The sequence below is a fragment of the Gekko japonicus genome, unplaced genomic scaffold (genome assembly GCF_001447785.1).
Source record: "Gekko japonicus isolate JY-2015 unplaced genomic scaffold, Gekko_japonicus_V1.1 scaffold332, whole genome shotgun sequence".
NCBI classification, from domain to species: Eukaryota; Metazoa; Chordata; class Lepidosauria; order Squamata; family Gekkonidae; genus Gekko; species Gekko japonicus.
The window spans coordinates 534,188-549,895 of record NW_015177015.1 but is presented as its reverse complement, the minus strand read 5'-3'; the positions used below and the strand labels follow the sequence as shown (position 1 = coordinate 549,895).

General features: G+C 42.3%; 1 protein-coding gene across 1 annotated transcript in view; it reads right to left on the bottom strand.

The window, feature by feature from the left end:
• GLIS1 (GLIS family zinc finger 1) overlaps positions 1-13,936 on the bottom strand; it is a 334,070-nt gene extending 320,134 nt beyond the window's left edge. The window contains exon 1 of the mRNA XM_015427696.1: positions 13,556-13,936. Coding sequence (XP_015283182.1) covers positions 13,556-13,889 — 334 coding nt within the window. The 5' untranslated portion in view covers positions 13,890-13,936. The remainder of the gene's footprint in view (positions 1-13,555) is intronic.
• Between the last annotated feature and the right edge of the window lie 1,772 nt (positions 13,937-15,708).

The window sequence follows — 15,708 nt, the reverse complement described above, 5'->3', positions numbered from 1 at the left end:
GTGTAGTGTCCGCTGACCGCCACCAGAGGTCAGCGCATATGCCCAAGCTTCAGTCCGAAACAACAATGGGGACTAGGATCCTAGTCCCTCCACTGGGGAACCAATGGGATCCGTGGCGGGAGATTTGAACCCACCAATGGTGACCAGGGGCGGTCTCCAGGCGTGTATATAGTTGGCCTGCCGGCCGTTTATCCCTTTGTCTTGTTGTGTGCTAATAAAGCGTGCTATGCACCACGTCGTTGTCTGTCGTTCATCCATGCGGCTACCCACTACATAACACTTTCCTTGATTGAATTCTCTCTCCTTTCCTCTTTTTAGTACTAACTGGAGTTAACATTATATCTGCAACAAGCTGAATACTAATCGTAGTGAGCTTTAAGCCAGAGCGGTTTGCAACTCCGGTTTACAGGTAATGATGACTCAGCACAACTTCAGCACTAACTACCATTAGCATTGTATCTGAAGAAGTGTGCTTGCACACGAAAGCTTATACCTTGAATAAAACTTTGTTGGTCTTAAAGGTGCCCCTGGACTCAAACTTTGTTCTTCCATTAGCAGTGAAAGGGCAAGGAATGAGGAAGATGAGAAGAAGAGCAAAGGGGAGAAGAATGAATGGTCTTGAGTGGTTCTCCCAATTTTTTAACTGTAGCTAAGATGCTAGGAAATTTTGCATCTGCAGCAAGTTGGAGACACAATGCTTAACCATAGTTTATTTCCCTTAATTGTGGTTAGATCTAAATACTTAATTCATTGGAGGGTTTTTTGTCTCTCTCTCCTCTTCTTCCAAGCAAACAAGAGTAGCAATAACTTTTTTTGGCACCATATTTATTTATTTTCTGCCCAGAAGTGTGCAAAGAGGTGCTAGGCCCCACCAGCATCCCCCCATGCCATACAGTAGTTAGGGATCAGTTAAATGTTGCCCAGCACCAAGGTGGCACCCTCCAGCCACCCCTCCCCCGGCCATACAGCAGATAGGCAGCTGGCATGGGCAAATTCTTTTTATCAATAGATACCTCACAGTGCTTGTCAAGTTCTCCTGCCATTCTCCTTTTTTTCAGAAATTATATTTATTTTAAACCTTTTTTTAAAAAAAGTAACTATACAAAGTACTTAATCCATTGTTAAGGATGGGATGCAAAGATGGTATGAAGCCACAGTTTGAAACAGCTTTCCAAACCATGCTTTGGACTGACAACAGTTAGGGTTGTCAGCTCTGGGTTGGGAAACACCTGGCGATTTCGGGGTGGAGCCTGGGGAGGGTGGGGTTTGGGGAGGGGAGGGACCTCAGTAGGGTACAATGCCATAGAGGCCACCTTCCAAAGCAGCCATTTTCTCCAGGGGAAATGATCTCTATTATCGGGAGATCAGTTGTAATAGTGAGAGATCTCCAGGCCCCACCAGGAGGATGGCAACCCGAACTGTATCTAGAAATACGGCACAAATGGAAATAGCATGGCTAGAAACAGTTTGATTGTTAGAAACTAAGTGGATGGCTAAACCAGACAAAAATATTTATTTTCTCTGAAATCATAATTATATGCTATCACAAACGGGGGGGGATCCAGCAAAGTTCCTATCAATCACATGGTCCAGGTTCAGGCATTCTGTAGCAAAATGTTCACAAGGATGTCTCGGTGTACTGTGTGCTGGTCAATGACCATGAATAAAACTTACTACTACATAAGGGTGTCCATCAAAACAAAGTGAATACATTTCCCAACTACCTGAAGTGCAAACTCAGAAAAAGACCTTTAACTAATTAAAAAAACCTCTAACACGTCAAGAACTGCTGTCACAAGAAATCTCTTTCTGTCTATTTAGTTGTTTCAGGTGACCCTGATCTGCTGGGCACAGGTCTGGTAGGTCACCCCTGAAACAGACGTGCATTTTGCTACATGGCCAATATATGTAAGTTAAGGCCCCTGAAAAGGCATAAAGAAGCCATGGAGGGCACAGTCGTCTTGTTCAGCAGATCACGGTTTTCATATTTTGTACCCACATAAGACTCTCAAGAATGCACAAGATTTAGGATGGGGGATTAACAAGGAAATGAGAGCCCGTTTGCCTGTTTCATCCCTCAGTTTTATTCCACACATATGGGTAGTCATAATTGTGTATTGCATAACGACAATTTCAAGCGGGCTCTGTTCCTTGAAGCAGTATCCTGCACCTGCCAGGACATCACAAGTCCCTTTCTCTTTCAATCCCACTACAGCAGGCCCCCCCCCATAAGTAAACTCTATTGATATGTCTTCCCACAGCCGTTCCACATACCCTCACTCACTGCTCCTACTCCCTTTTTTAGGAACGACCCTAAGCAGGATTATTCAAAAGTAAGTTTATTATTCAGTGGGGACTGTGCCAAGGAATGCCACCTCAGGACTGCAACCATGTGTCTAACAGTGCAATCCTAAACAGAGTTACACCCTTTTAAATCCACCAACTTCAACCCTGTTCAGGATTGCTCTACGAGGTGGTACTCTTTTCATGCTCAGGAAACAAGAAAGCCTGTGATCTATTTGGTGAAGTACTATACAGGCACATATACTTATCTAATGAAATTACATATATGTACAAAAGAGAACATTAATTTGGAGACCAAAATGTAAAATCAACCCCAAACAGAACGAGTTGAGGAGACGCGTAGCAGGATCTTTGGAATGTCTTAAAAAAATGTGTGACTAACTCAGCTTCTAAAGAGGTTATTTGTGAGTTAGCTTTTTGGTCTCCCCACAGAAAGAAAACAGAAGAGTAAATTGCAGGCTGCAATGTTTGTGGCATACTAAAAAGCCATTGCAGCAATCACTGAGCTATCAGGAATGTGATGAGAACATCTCTACCATCGCAGCTTTGAAACAAAGAAGGAAACAAGGGAGAATGGAGAGAAGCTCATCAGCCTTATAATCAGTCCATTCCTAGGAAGACAGCAAACCAGTGTTCCCTCTGAGCTGAGTTAGTGTGAGCTAGCTCATAGTTTTTTAGCCTCCCGCTCACAGATTTTTGCCTTAGCTCGGAAAGGATGGCTCCAGAGCAAACTAATTCATGCAGTAGCCAAAGTGCTTTCTAACAACTTTAATGCCAGTAGCTCACAAACTAGAACTTTTGCTCACAAGACTCCACAGCTTAGAGGGAGCACTGCAGCACACTTGTCTCATGTGCACCCCTGGACTGCCATACCATCTAGGTCAGTGGTTCCCAAAGGAGGCAGCACCACCCCCTAGGGAGTGGTGGGATTACCTAGGGGGCACTAAAAAGCAAGGGGGCAGCAGGGGGTCACTGTAGGTGGGGCCCTTCAACCCAGTTGTTCATTTATTTATGACTGACCAAGCTATGGCACCATGCTGGCAAATGGCGCTCCACGTTCCTGCCTTTGCATGGTGCTGAAATCTGGTGGAAACGACTGGAATTTTTATTAAACACTGCACCAGCGCTTTAGTCAGACCAGTGTATCACTTTTTATTTATTTTATTTATATTAGACTTTTAGCCCACCCTCCCCTGCACAGCAAGGCTCAGGGTAGGCAACAACAGATTAAAAACAATATAATAAAATATTAAAAACAGATTTCCATCACAATAAAATCAAACCAGATGGCAGTAAAGGCACAAACAACATAACTTGCCCAGGTGAGGTTGCGCCACCTGTATGTAAATGGAAGCTGGTACAATGACATAACAGATTGTGGGGAGGGACCTGGGGGAGGCCAATGTGGATGGAAACTTTGCTGCCTCAACCGTATGCCTGAAGAACTGGATCAGATCCCACAGGGCCCAGATCTCATGCGACAGAGCATTCCACCAGGAAGACTCTGGCCCGGGTTGAGGCAAGACAAACACTTTTTGGGCCAATCTGAAGATTGTTATTCTTCTAGGGCCCCGAGGTCTCGGGGGGGGGGGGGATACCAGGAGAGGCAGTCCCTAAGATATGCTGGTTCTAGACCATGTAAGGCTTTGAAGGTTAAAACCAAGACCTTGAATCTGATCTGGTATTCAACTTGGAGCCAGTGCAGCTGCCAGAGCATCGGTTGTATGTGGGCTCTAGATGGAGTGCTTGTAAGTACACGTGCAGCCACATTCTGGAAGAGCTGGAGTTTCCTGGTTAGTCTCAAGGGCAACCCTGTGTAGAGCGAGTTACAGTAGCCTAGTCCGGAGGTGAGTGTTGCGTGGATCACTGTGGCTAAGTCAGGGGGAGACAGGAAGGGAACCAATTGCTGGACCTGGCACAGATAGAAAAATGCCAGTCTGGCAACATTTGTGATCTTACCCTCGAGAGGGAGGCATCCAGAAGCACTCCTAAGCTCTTCATGAGTGGCCTAGGTGTTATAATGGCTACTCATGAAGAGCTGGAAGTTAGCATCCCAACCTAGGGTCTCCCCGGTTCAGCCACAGGACCTTGGTCTTTGACGGATTTAGCTTCAGCCAGTTCTTCTTCAACCAACCAACCACTGCCTCCAGACCCCTGGCTAGATTGTCTGGAGCGGCATTCGGTCAGCCATCCATCAACTGATACAACTGGGTGTCATCAGCGTACTAGTGACATCCCAGCCCAAAGCTCCATATCACCTGGGAACTATAGCGCTCACCTTAGAATGTTAAAAAAAAATGTCCGAGGAAGATAGTATAGTGAAAAAGGGCAGGGGAATGTGGCACTTTGTGAAATGACCATGGTACTACTGAGACGGTTCATTATTGGAAGGAAATCCACTGTATGAAACCCCGTCCCTGTATCGCTTTACTCAAAATCCAATCAACAACTAATAACATCCAGTTTAGGACGGTAATGTGAAAAGGGCCAGTGTGTTTAACATGGAACACAACTCTTGCAGAGGTTTCTAAACGTCATGATACATGTCTATACAATCAGAGGAGGTAGCCAGAGTGGACAGTCAGCACACTGCTGTGTGCATGCCAATGATGCATAGTTATAGTTATAAGGCTTCATGAGCAATGCATGTGGGTAGTGGAACCTGTAGGATTCCAGGCAGGAAGTGTGCTAACCCAGTCAGCGTTAACTGTAGTTTAGTAAAACTGCTGTGTATCTTTAAGAGAAGCTGCCCCTGGGAATTGTAGTTCTCAGTTAGGGGTCCCAGAAGCTTCCCTCTGACTGGCTCATTAAGAGTAATTTCCTGAGCTCAGAGGCGCGAAGATAGGAATTTTATTGTTCTTTTCAGTTTCTTTGTTCATTCCTTACCACAAGGAGAAGGGGAAACTCATCTCTTTCTCACCACAGCCATAGAATTGACCTAGATCACAAAGATGTAACTTCTCTACCCAGCAATCAGCTTGATTGTGAGTAAATGATCTTCTGAATTCATGTGAAGTTAAATAAAGATGATTTAAGCTTTCTTCAGTGGTCGTGCGTTGACTCACTCCTAGAAAGCGTTGTCTCAGCCTCAGCTCGCACTGGACAGGACACCAGACAAACATAGCACCTTTCTCACTCTGCACTCTCTCTTGGGTCCAAATCTCAAGAGTCAGAGAAGGAACCTGGAAATCTTCCACCCAGAAGTCCTTTCCATTGATACAACCCAATGTACTCCTATATTCCCTTCATTAATTGAGATCATACTGAGGCAGGGGAGTGCCACAGTGATTCCACTGAAACAATTCTTATGCTCTGACAGTATTCAATAGAACACTTGTGGTCTGCAACAGTTTTGCTAGAAGTGTAGTCTCAAGAATAATATGAAGAGCCTCAAAGAACTAATGAAAGACAAAGCTAAACATGAAGTAACCAATAACGTCAACAGTACGGTCCACCCTGTTGTCTCACTGACGCTGATGGTGAAGCCTCTTTTCATGTCCATAGGAGGAAAGGGGGGAGAGTCATATTTGTTGCTTCTGTTGTCTAACAGTGGTGGAAGTTTCACAGAGCTTAAGTTACATCCCCTTTGAAGACAACAATAAGAGCTCCTTTTGATTTAAATGGAAGCAGTCCTGCAACATGGAGCACGTGTGCTAATTCCACTGTACGTAGAGGGTTTTTTGGAGAACAGTGTGTAGATTATAAAGAAAGCGATGGAGGATTTCCCAGACCACAAACTCATCTGCCTGGCATGCACTAGAAGTGGGGGGAATCAAGGGAAGTGTAGTAAAAGGGTGGCTTATTTTAACATCAGCAAATGAGCCGGCAACCCTACTCTAGTACCAATTTGTGTACTCTATGTGTGTGTGTGTGTAGTGGGGAGTGCTTATGATTTCAGGACAATTCCAGGGAAGAGTAAATTGTATCGGGGCTCACCCTCGCTGTACAAATCAGATTAAATAAACCCAGCTGGTCTAGGATGGCAGAAGAGACCAAAATGAGAACTCAAACACATGCAACATTTCCTCCTATTCTCATGAAGATAATTTTAAAAGCACAGATTTCCAGGCAAAAGATTAAGGTGAAGTTTATTTTTGGTTTGACTTTTAACGTTTATGAAAGGGAATCACTCTACTGAGTTGCCTTTACTCTGATAGCTCTGCAGTGCGCCACTCATCCCTCCCAGCAAATATCCCATTACACAAACCTGCTCCTAGATATCTGAAATGACATATTATTAGCTGCTTAGCTTTGGGCATCCAGTATTCCAAAGAATTACTATGTAAATGCTTTATAAAAGAAATCTGAACCATGTTAAGCATGAACTAGTTAACAGCGCATACATCTCAAGAACCGTTTCATTTTTATTTGGCAGTGAAAAGGAAAAATACATTTGCAACAAAAGCAATACATCTATTGGCATCTTTCAGCTAAAAAGACTAAAGGCAACATCAGCTTTGACAGAGAATACTATTAAATTTAATTTCTATGATATGCTTTAAATTGCTTTTTTTTTTCACCCAGGGGTTGGCGGCTTTAGGTTTTAAACTGCTTTGCTACCACAAATCATAGAACAGCAGTGAATCACCAGCTCACACTGGCAACGAAGTTTAGGCCTTACACTACTTGCCGGGAAGTTCCTTGGCTTCAGGGCTGTAGCATGTAGTCTTGCTCTCATATATACACACACTTGTAAAAATTACTTGATTACAGGCAGAAAGATTATTATTTTATGAAAAGCTGAACATTGATTTACACACTGGATACTCTCTGCCTTAGCCAGTATGTCTAACTTCTTCAGACCTGGAAGGCAGGCAAAAATACATCATCTACTATTATATATATTTCTATTAAGTATTAAAATACCAAGTCCCAAGAGTCACATTTCATAGAGCTCAGCAACGTTCCAGAATAAACTAAATCTTCAACCCCTTAAGAGCTTAAAATAACAGCAATTGAAATATGCATTAAAAAGTTAGTTTTATGGTATTTGCTGATGTCTTCTCAGGGCCATTTTTCCTCTTGGCAAAACATGCAAATGCACACAAGAAAAAAATTATTTTTCTTCCTTTACACCAAGAGTCTTGGTCTGTTATCTCCAAATCCTTCAACATCAAGAAACTCCTCTGAATAAAAAAAAAGTTTGTCTGATCTTAGAAACAAACGTATAAATCAGATTTATACCACTGCTGTGCTTTTTATTAGGAAATCACGTAAAACCATCAAAGGGCTGTTCAAGCATAGCAATACAAAAGGCTGATCAACAACATTGGACTTCACAATATTTAAGTTAATGTACTGATTGGCCAGATAGAGCTTGGCTCATTACCTTGCAATGGTTTGAATAAATCCTTGCAATTCATAAATGCACAAAACCACATGAAAATTGAAACAGTGTAACTGGATCTGTTTCTTACAGCAGCATTTTTCCAAGTAATCGTCAGTGATGAATAATCATTTAATAAACACAAATTAAACCACAAAGAAAAGGGGGGGGGGATTCTTTTTCCAGATTACCAGGGAAGCATGAGTTGTATAAACAGAAAGCATTCACACACTGGATGCCTTAATAGTGAAGGCAGTAGGAAAAAAAACTTGGCAGCTGGTCTTCAAAAGATACTTAAATCCTAAAAGGTAGAACTGTAATTGAATTTTGATTAAGCAATCTTTGACTTTTCAGCCACATTTGAAAGCTTTTTCATTACACTTCACCAAGCATTTGCAGACCTTTACAATCAACTAGCTTTTAACACATATTTCAAAAATAATTAATTGCATACAATATATCTCTCCTTTGATATCATATTTTGGTTGCAAAAACATGATATTCTTTGAGAAATGGATGCAATACATAATGTATCATATTCATATCTAAAACAACACAGTATCTCCCAGCACACAGGTAATCCATTGGTGTTGTGCGACTGTCACATAGAATATAGTTGTACAATTATTTGATATGATCTGTGAAATTCATTTTGTTAGGAGATGCAATTTGCTCTGTTTCCCAATGCCAAAACATTGTAAATGTCTCTATACAGTTTTTTTGGGGTGTTTTTAAAAAAAAACAAAAAAAACCCAGCAGATTCTCGTTGGTGGTTTATCACATATCTTCATCCCTTTTTTAAAGACTTCCAAAACTAGCAAAATCCTCATAGCCTCAGCCCTACTATTTAGTAAACTTCCCATTTTACAAATATATATTTTGAGATTCTCTCCATCCTATGATAAAGTACACAACACCCACGTTTCCAAAGGCAGTGCAGCCATTCCTGGATCCAGGCTCCCCCTTTCCCCACATATCACTCAGTCTTGAGATTGATGCTAATGTGGGCCTTGGTGGGGAAGGGGTAAAGCATGAACATCTTTTGACCAGGAAGGAATGCTTCTGGCTGATTTTGTTCACAACGTGCTCTGCCATTTGGGGGCATGTCATAATTAGAGGAGAATTATTTTCATCAGAACTCTTCCAGAGTCAAAACAGACAAGAATTTTTTTCTTTTCTGACTCAGATGAGCATTTTCCTTCCATAGATAAACAAACCCCATATTCCAAAAGGAATTTGTGTTTCAGAATCAAGGAAGACTTAAGTGCTTTGGAAAAAAACCTTTCTGAAATATCAAAAGTGAAATTTATTTGCTATTGATTATTTTGCTGCTGTTATTTACAAAAAAAGGAAAAGAAAGGAATTCCTCCTTTTCTACGCCAGGTACAATTACATTGTTTGTATGAAGACTACTCCGTGCTTTTTGCACACAGTGATAGCTCTCTTGCCCTACTACAAGTGTTCAGGCCACAATCCAATATATTTAAGAGCACTTACAGCCACTGAAACTAATGGATGTAGTTTCACTCAGTTTGGTATTGGACTGTGGCCTCTACGTTTTGGTTAACATAAGTGACCTATACCAGGCAACCTCAGTGTTGGAGATTATATATATATATATATATTTACTTAAAACCGGCACAATACTATCATTAAACTTTTAATGATGGTTCATAGTTAACCAGACTCCAGTTATAATACAAGTAATTTATCACAAAACTCATACTCTTAAGAATGCTTTACAATTTTAGCTAATTTGAAAGAGCTAGTTTTATATTAAGAGACACAAGAAAATATCTCCCCTCCTTAGGGTTGCTAGCTCCAGACTGGGAAATTCCTGGAGCTCTGAGGGTGGAGCCTGGGGAGAGCAGGGTATGATACCATAAAGCCCACCCTCCAAAGCAGCCATTTTCTCCAGGGATACTGATCTATCATGTAGTCTGGAGATCAGTTGTAAAACCCACAATTTTCAAGGAGAAATGCTCTACCATAGCTTAGCTTACATATAATCTTTGCCTGGGCAGCAATTGTTTTATATCCGCCTATACATATAGACAGATACAGTGTAACAAAATGAAAAATACATTGCAGGTAATTTTTGCACATTTTAATTACTCTTGGGAACTACTCACCTGGTCACCACACAATGCTTAAATACATTCACACAGATTGCATCTCATCTGAAGGAGGCTCTTTCCAGATACAGCCCCTGCTTTGATAATGATTCTAGATATGCTCTGATAAATCAGTTATGAACGCTAGAACAGCATCAGTGGAATGCCCACTCACTCAAAGCACTCTTCTTACAAATGCAACTCTAGAGATGCTTGGAAGAATCACATACAGACAAAAATTGACTGTGTGAGCCAGTCATTATGACCCAGGCTAGGAAAGAATGTCCGCTTGACTAATAATGTCACACCTCTGAGGTTCAGATATACAGTAGAGCCACATGAATGGCTGGAAAAAATCTGTACAGTTCAAATTGTGTGAAATTTATGTAAACAGAAATACTGGAATAATACAGTATTATACTCACTTGGAGCAGCAAAACAATATAACATTTAGATATGTTCTTCTGTTCAATGGAAAAACACTATCACAGGACACATTTTGACAGAAGGCTCCTTTACATGATATGGCCCTCAAAACTACAGAGTTGTTTCTTCTATTTAATGAGGCACTGCCTTACACAGGTCTTGCACCACCTCTTCCCATCTTTCCCAAGTACATTTTAAGCAAAAAGAGGAAGACTTCTATAGTCGCACACAGGTGGCATGTGCTATTATAAGCACAGCTAACAAAGCAAAATATAGGATCAAGTTGACCATTGTGGCCTGTGTCCCTTTCTGGAGAATCTGAAAATCAAGGGTACCTTAAAAGTTGGGCATTAACAACTATAGTACCTTGTAAACACAGAGCCTGCTTTTCCATAACTAAGATCATGGCTCCTTTCAAGGAAATGAAGAAGACCTGTTCTGAAATTATTCTGCTTTGATTATTAATATGTAGCTCCAAAGTTAAGCGTTCTTAACCCCCCCCCCAGTAAAGGGTTGCAACTCCCAAACCTTCCCCAAATCTGCTTCCTCCTATATACTAACTAATCCATTCCTCCTACTAAACAGATTATCTTTTGCTCCTTATTTTTTGAGATGATCTTAGTCACAGAAAGCCATAGTTTGGACCCTGGATCTTAGCCATGAACTTAGTAGTTGACCTTAGGCATGCCACTATCAGTCCTATCTTACAGAGCCGATATCAATATAGATGCTCTTATCATTAACCATCAGAACCAAGAGAAAAGTTTACATTTCTGTAACTGGGAAAGTCGAGAAGTGATTATCAAAAAGTTATGCACAGGAATAGCAGATAAGGAAAAGTCGCTATCCAGGGGTCAACTTGTAAGAAAATAAGGTTGTATCAAGATAAAAGGTTTTCCCCCAATAAGACACCTCACCCAAAAGTCTGGCAAACTAACCCATAGCAACAACTAAAAAATGGCTGGAACATTTATTTGCTCTCTGCTCAAGCCCATAACAACTCTCTCATAGAAAAAGCCCCTTTCACTAGATTATACACATGGGACGTAAATTTTGTTATTGTGAAATACAAGGAAAGTCTTAAAATGAAAGTCAACTGTTTAGAATCTCCCTCAAATCTCATTCTTCCCAACTGCCTTTGATGGCTATGAATGAATGCCTCTGCAGGTAGCAAGAATAGATATTCAAGCCTGGCTATTTTAAATGCCTTCATGGTAAGGCTGCTTCTCCTCCTCTAGGACCAAGATTTTGGCATCTTGGAAGAACCCCCCAAGAGGAGATCCCACAGACTAGAACGCAGAAGTGTCTACATTCAGATTTGATAGGGGGAAAAATTAGTATCACCATGGAAAATTCTAAGAGGAATTTTTCTACCTAGATCACATATTCCCAAAATTCTTAAAATGTTGGCTTAGAACCACTTGAGTCATTCAGCCACCACCTGCCAGCCAGAAAGAAACCCAGATGTTCACCCAGGCAAGCCATTATAATCACTGCCAGAGTGATGCTGCAAGGTGCTTCTAGGGTCCCTGTAGCTGCAATTACGTCAGCTCTACTTTAGCTGAAAGTCATCCTTGCTTCCCACCCCACAGCAATCATAAGTAGTGCATTACAGAGGACACTGACATAGGGCTTTTTATGAAAACTACATTGCCTTATAGCATTAGGACAATCCATCTGCATCTTTTAAATTAACTTAAAAATTACAGTGTATGAGCTTTTGTAGACTATTGCTACTTCATCAGATGACAGCTGCAAGGCCGGGGTACCAGCCGTTGGAATGTTTATGTAAAAAGAAAGTTTCACTAGGATGGACTATGCATGGGGAAAGTCTCATGGTTTGAGAAGAAACTGTAAAACTAAGGTAGGCCTTGACATATTTCTGACTGAATTTCTGTTCCACCACATTTTAACTTAAAAAATGAGGCTAAAACCATACAAATGGATTGGCTTATTATTTTCTGTTAAAGACTAACACAACTGCCACATTAGAATAATAATTAGATCACCTTATGAAGACTACAGACGTCACATCACCACCTCCACAGATGTTTTATTGCATGACATCAAGAAAATTCCCCATCACTTCTTGGGAGTCAGATACTCCGCATAGAACTGTTAATTTGTGAGATTCTGTGTGGTCCAGCAAATACATGCGAGACCTCTTAGCTATACCTATTTTATCTTTTAGAAAGCTAAGGCCTTTTTAATACAAGTATTCAGTGATTGAGAGAGGTAGAAGCTGGGTGCTTCACATATTTACTGATTTATAGTGCAGTCCTAAATAGATTTGCAATCTTCTAAACCCAAATCTAAGTCAATGAGCTTTGAAAGGTGCAGCAGCTCTGCTTAGGACTGCATTGTTAATGTGCTGGCAACCTTGAACGTTCTTTGAGATGAGAGGTGAGTTAAATGACGTTAATAATAAAAGCATTTAAACACAACAGCCCTCATGGGAGTTTCTGTACTTTACGTTCAGAACAAAACTGAAAACAGCTGCATTGTGCCACAATCACCACCACTTCCAGGGGAACTGTAAGATGCCCATTGGTCCTGGAGCTTTCCCCCTGCAGACTGTATCCATAGGATAGTCTCCTAATTTTCACCCGAAAGATTAGCTAGCAGTAAATGCAGACCGTTCTGTTACATCCTATGGCTTTCTGGGCCCTATGGGGCATACCAGAACATGTACATTTACATATATCCCCTTGAAATATATATCACTCCTCCTCCTAAAGATCATGCCCCATTTTTACGAAGTAAGACTCCATCACTCAGTCTGGCTTCCAAATCTCGAGACTGGAAATAAGCTTAATTTACAAGGTATAAGCAGATTTTCAGTGCTTTGTAGTGAAGAGCAGCCTAAATGTATTAAAGCCAAAGATAGCATTTTGAAACAGAAACTTTAAAATTTGTCGGGAAAAGCGCATATAGTATGAACTGTAAAACCTAGGTAAAATATCTTTTGTTGCAGATACAAAGCTTAAAAGTGAACCAAAAATTCCACAGAAAAAGATGGTAGCAGTTCCACGTTCCCTCTGAATAAATGGAGAAACAAGACGTGACAGAAGTAACGCACAGAAACTTATATATGTGGAACAAAAGGGGGGGGATTATACTGTGGCTCTCCTCCCTGACACCGTGCGCCTTGATAATACTGTCACTGCACACTCTGCCAAAGCTGGTCTTGCCATTACTCAGGATTACTGATGACTAACTAGTCCATTTACAACGTGAGTCTGGTTTAAATTATCTTGCACCGGTGGAAGGTGAAGAAAAGTTGTCAAGCTAATAAATAAATGAAGACAAATAGCATTCTGAGAAAGAAGAAGGGGGAAGGATACCACAGATAAATATTTGGCAGTTCATGCATCTGATTACTCACCCTTCTGCTGGAAATATTCTCGGCCACTTTTAGGGCACCGTGTCTCCTGAGTCCTCTGGAGAATAGGCAATCTTTCAAATATGCTGGGTCTTTTAGGAAAGAGATCTAGCAGAGGCATCGGCAGCTCAGGTGGGCTGTGCTGTGCTTCAACGCTCTCGCTGCCATTGCTGACAGTAATTTTAAAGGACATCTGGGAATTCACGAATGCTCGACCACTGTTAGAACCAGTCACTGAAGGCAGCTCCTTCATAGGCAAGACTTGGCACTTGTCGAGGACTTCAAAGAACGCTGTGCTGCTGCCGGACTTGGAATAATCTGCCACTTCATAGTGCATATTGGTATCCCTCTACAGGACGGGTCTTGGACAAAGTCTCCTACATGAACTGGCACTAGAAATGCAGAGCTGGAGAAAGATGAAACCTGCCGGCAAATTAAAGCATATTAGTGTCCGAGAGTTAACTAAGAGTTGTAAAAAGTCACTGGCCCAACTGCTTATAGCAAACGTCAGTTAACATTACGTGACCAGGCAGGGAAGATGAGAACAATTTTTTGTTTTAATATTTAGACTATTAGAATTCAACAAATGACTAACATATGCAGACAGCCAGGTAAGCAAGACTTTTTCTGGGACAGCAGCTTCTACGGGCTTCCAAAGGCTAGCGGCATGAGTCAGTTAAGATGTCTTTAACATTTCAATATAATTTTGTCATCTATGAGTCGGAAAACAATCTTTTAAGGCACAGGACAAATCAAGAGATATCACTACATGAGACAATTTGGAATCCACGTCTGGCAAAATCTCTTGCCTCTAAAGGGCAGAAATAAATGAATGCAAATCAAATGTGCATGTATGCAATCGTTTTAAAGCAAAGTACCCTTTCTAAAAAGGCACCATTTTCACAGGGACAGTTCCGAACAAAATCAAACTAATGCTTTCAGACTTGATACAGCATTACTATTAAATATTTACAACATCAGAAAGAGTTGTTGCAAATACTCTAAGCATTTCCTGACATTAGTCTGACATTCCACACCAATACACACATTCCAGTTATGCACCCAAAAAAACCTCCCCCCACTAAATTTATAAACCCAAAGAGATCAGTAAATAATGTCTAGGCTACATGCTGCCTTGTGCAAATATCCAAGTATTGTCCAATAAACTATTGTCTAATAATGTGTAAATCAAATGCATTTTTATAGGAAACAGTAAATACCAGGGTAAAGGGGCTGGCAAGTATCTCGCAACAGAAATCTTTGCGGCTGAATGCTTGGAGGGAATGGGAGTTGTTACTGGATCAATATGAGTTTCCCTGAAGCAACGTCGGTCTTTCGGGGGGGGGGGGTGGTGGTAAGTTTCTACTGTTTTTTTTCTAGTGGTTCCTTTCAGCTGAGCCCTGGGCAACAACGAACGTAGGTGTAAAATCTGAAGTGCATTCCCGAACCCGATGATGCAGCGCCTCCCCCTGCATCTCCCTCCTCAGTGTCACTCGGGTACTTTTAACGTCCCCACCTGGCGTCAGTCGCTTGCGGAAGAGCTCTGCAGGACCCACACGCTTGCTTCCAGGACCAGCTGGGTGCTGCTGTCTCAAGCAACAACCACCGCACGCCCCCCACGTGCCATTCGTGGCAAAGAACCCCCTTCCCCCAGCAACTGCGAAACTAACCCAGCTGGAGATCTGCTTTGCTTTCCCGCCCCCGCCGCGACAAACTGACACACACTCGAGCAAGGGAGCACCGGCTCTTCCACTACGGCTGCCCGACCCTCCGGCCTCGACCCCTGCGAAGAGGGCTGCGGACGGGTCCCCTACTTGCCAGCTCTAGCCCGAGAGGTGATGCTGGGGCCGCGGCGATCGCTGCTCTCAAGCGCCCGGGCTAAGCGCGCCTCTCCAGCCGCTCCGCCCTCCCTCCCTGCCGGGCGCCTAATTGAACGCAGCCATTGCGCTTCCAACGTGCCGGGGGCTGATCGAGCCCAACCCCTGAGCCAAAAGGGGCGGGGAGAGGAACCGCCCGGGGACCCGCCCCCTCGGCGCTCTCCTGGGCGGCGGGCGCGCAAAGGCTCGAGGCGCACGCCGGCACGTGGCGGCCCGGCTGGCGCGGGAGTTTGTGGCTTCGCCGCACAAGAGTTCACCTTGAAACACACCGGTGCACTC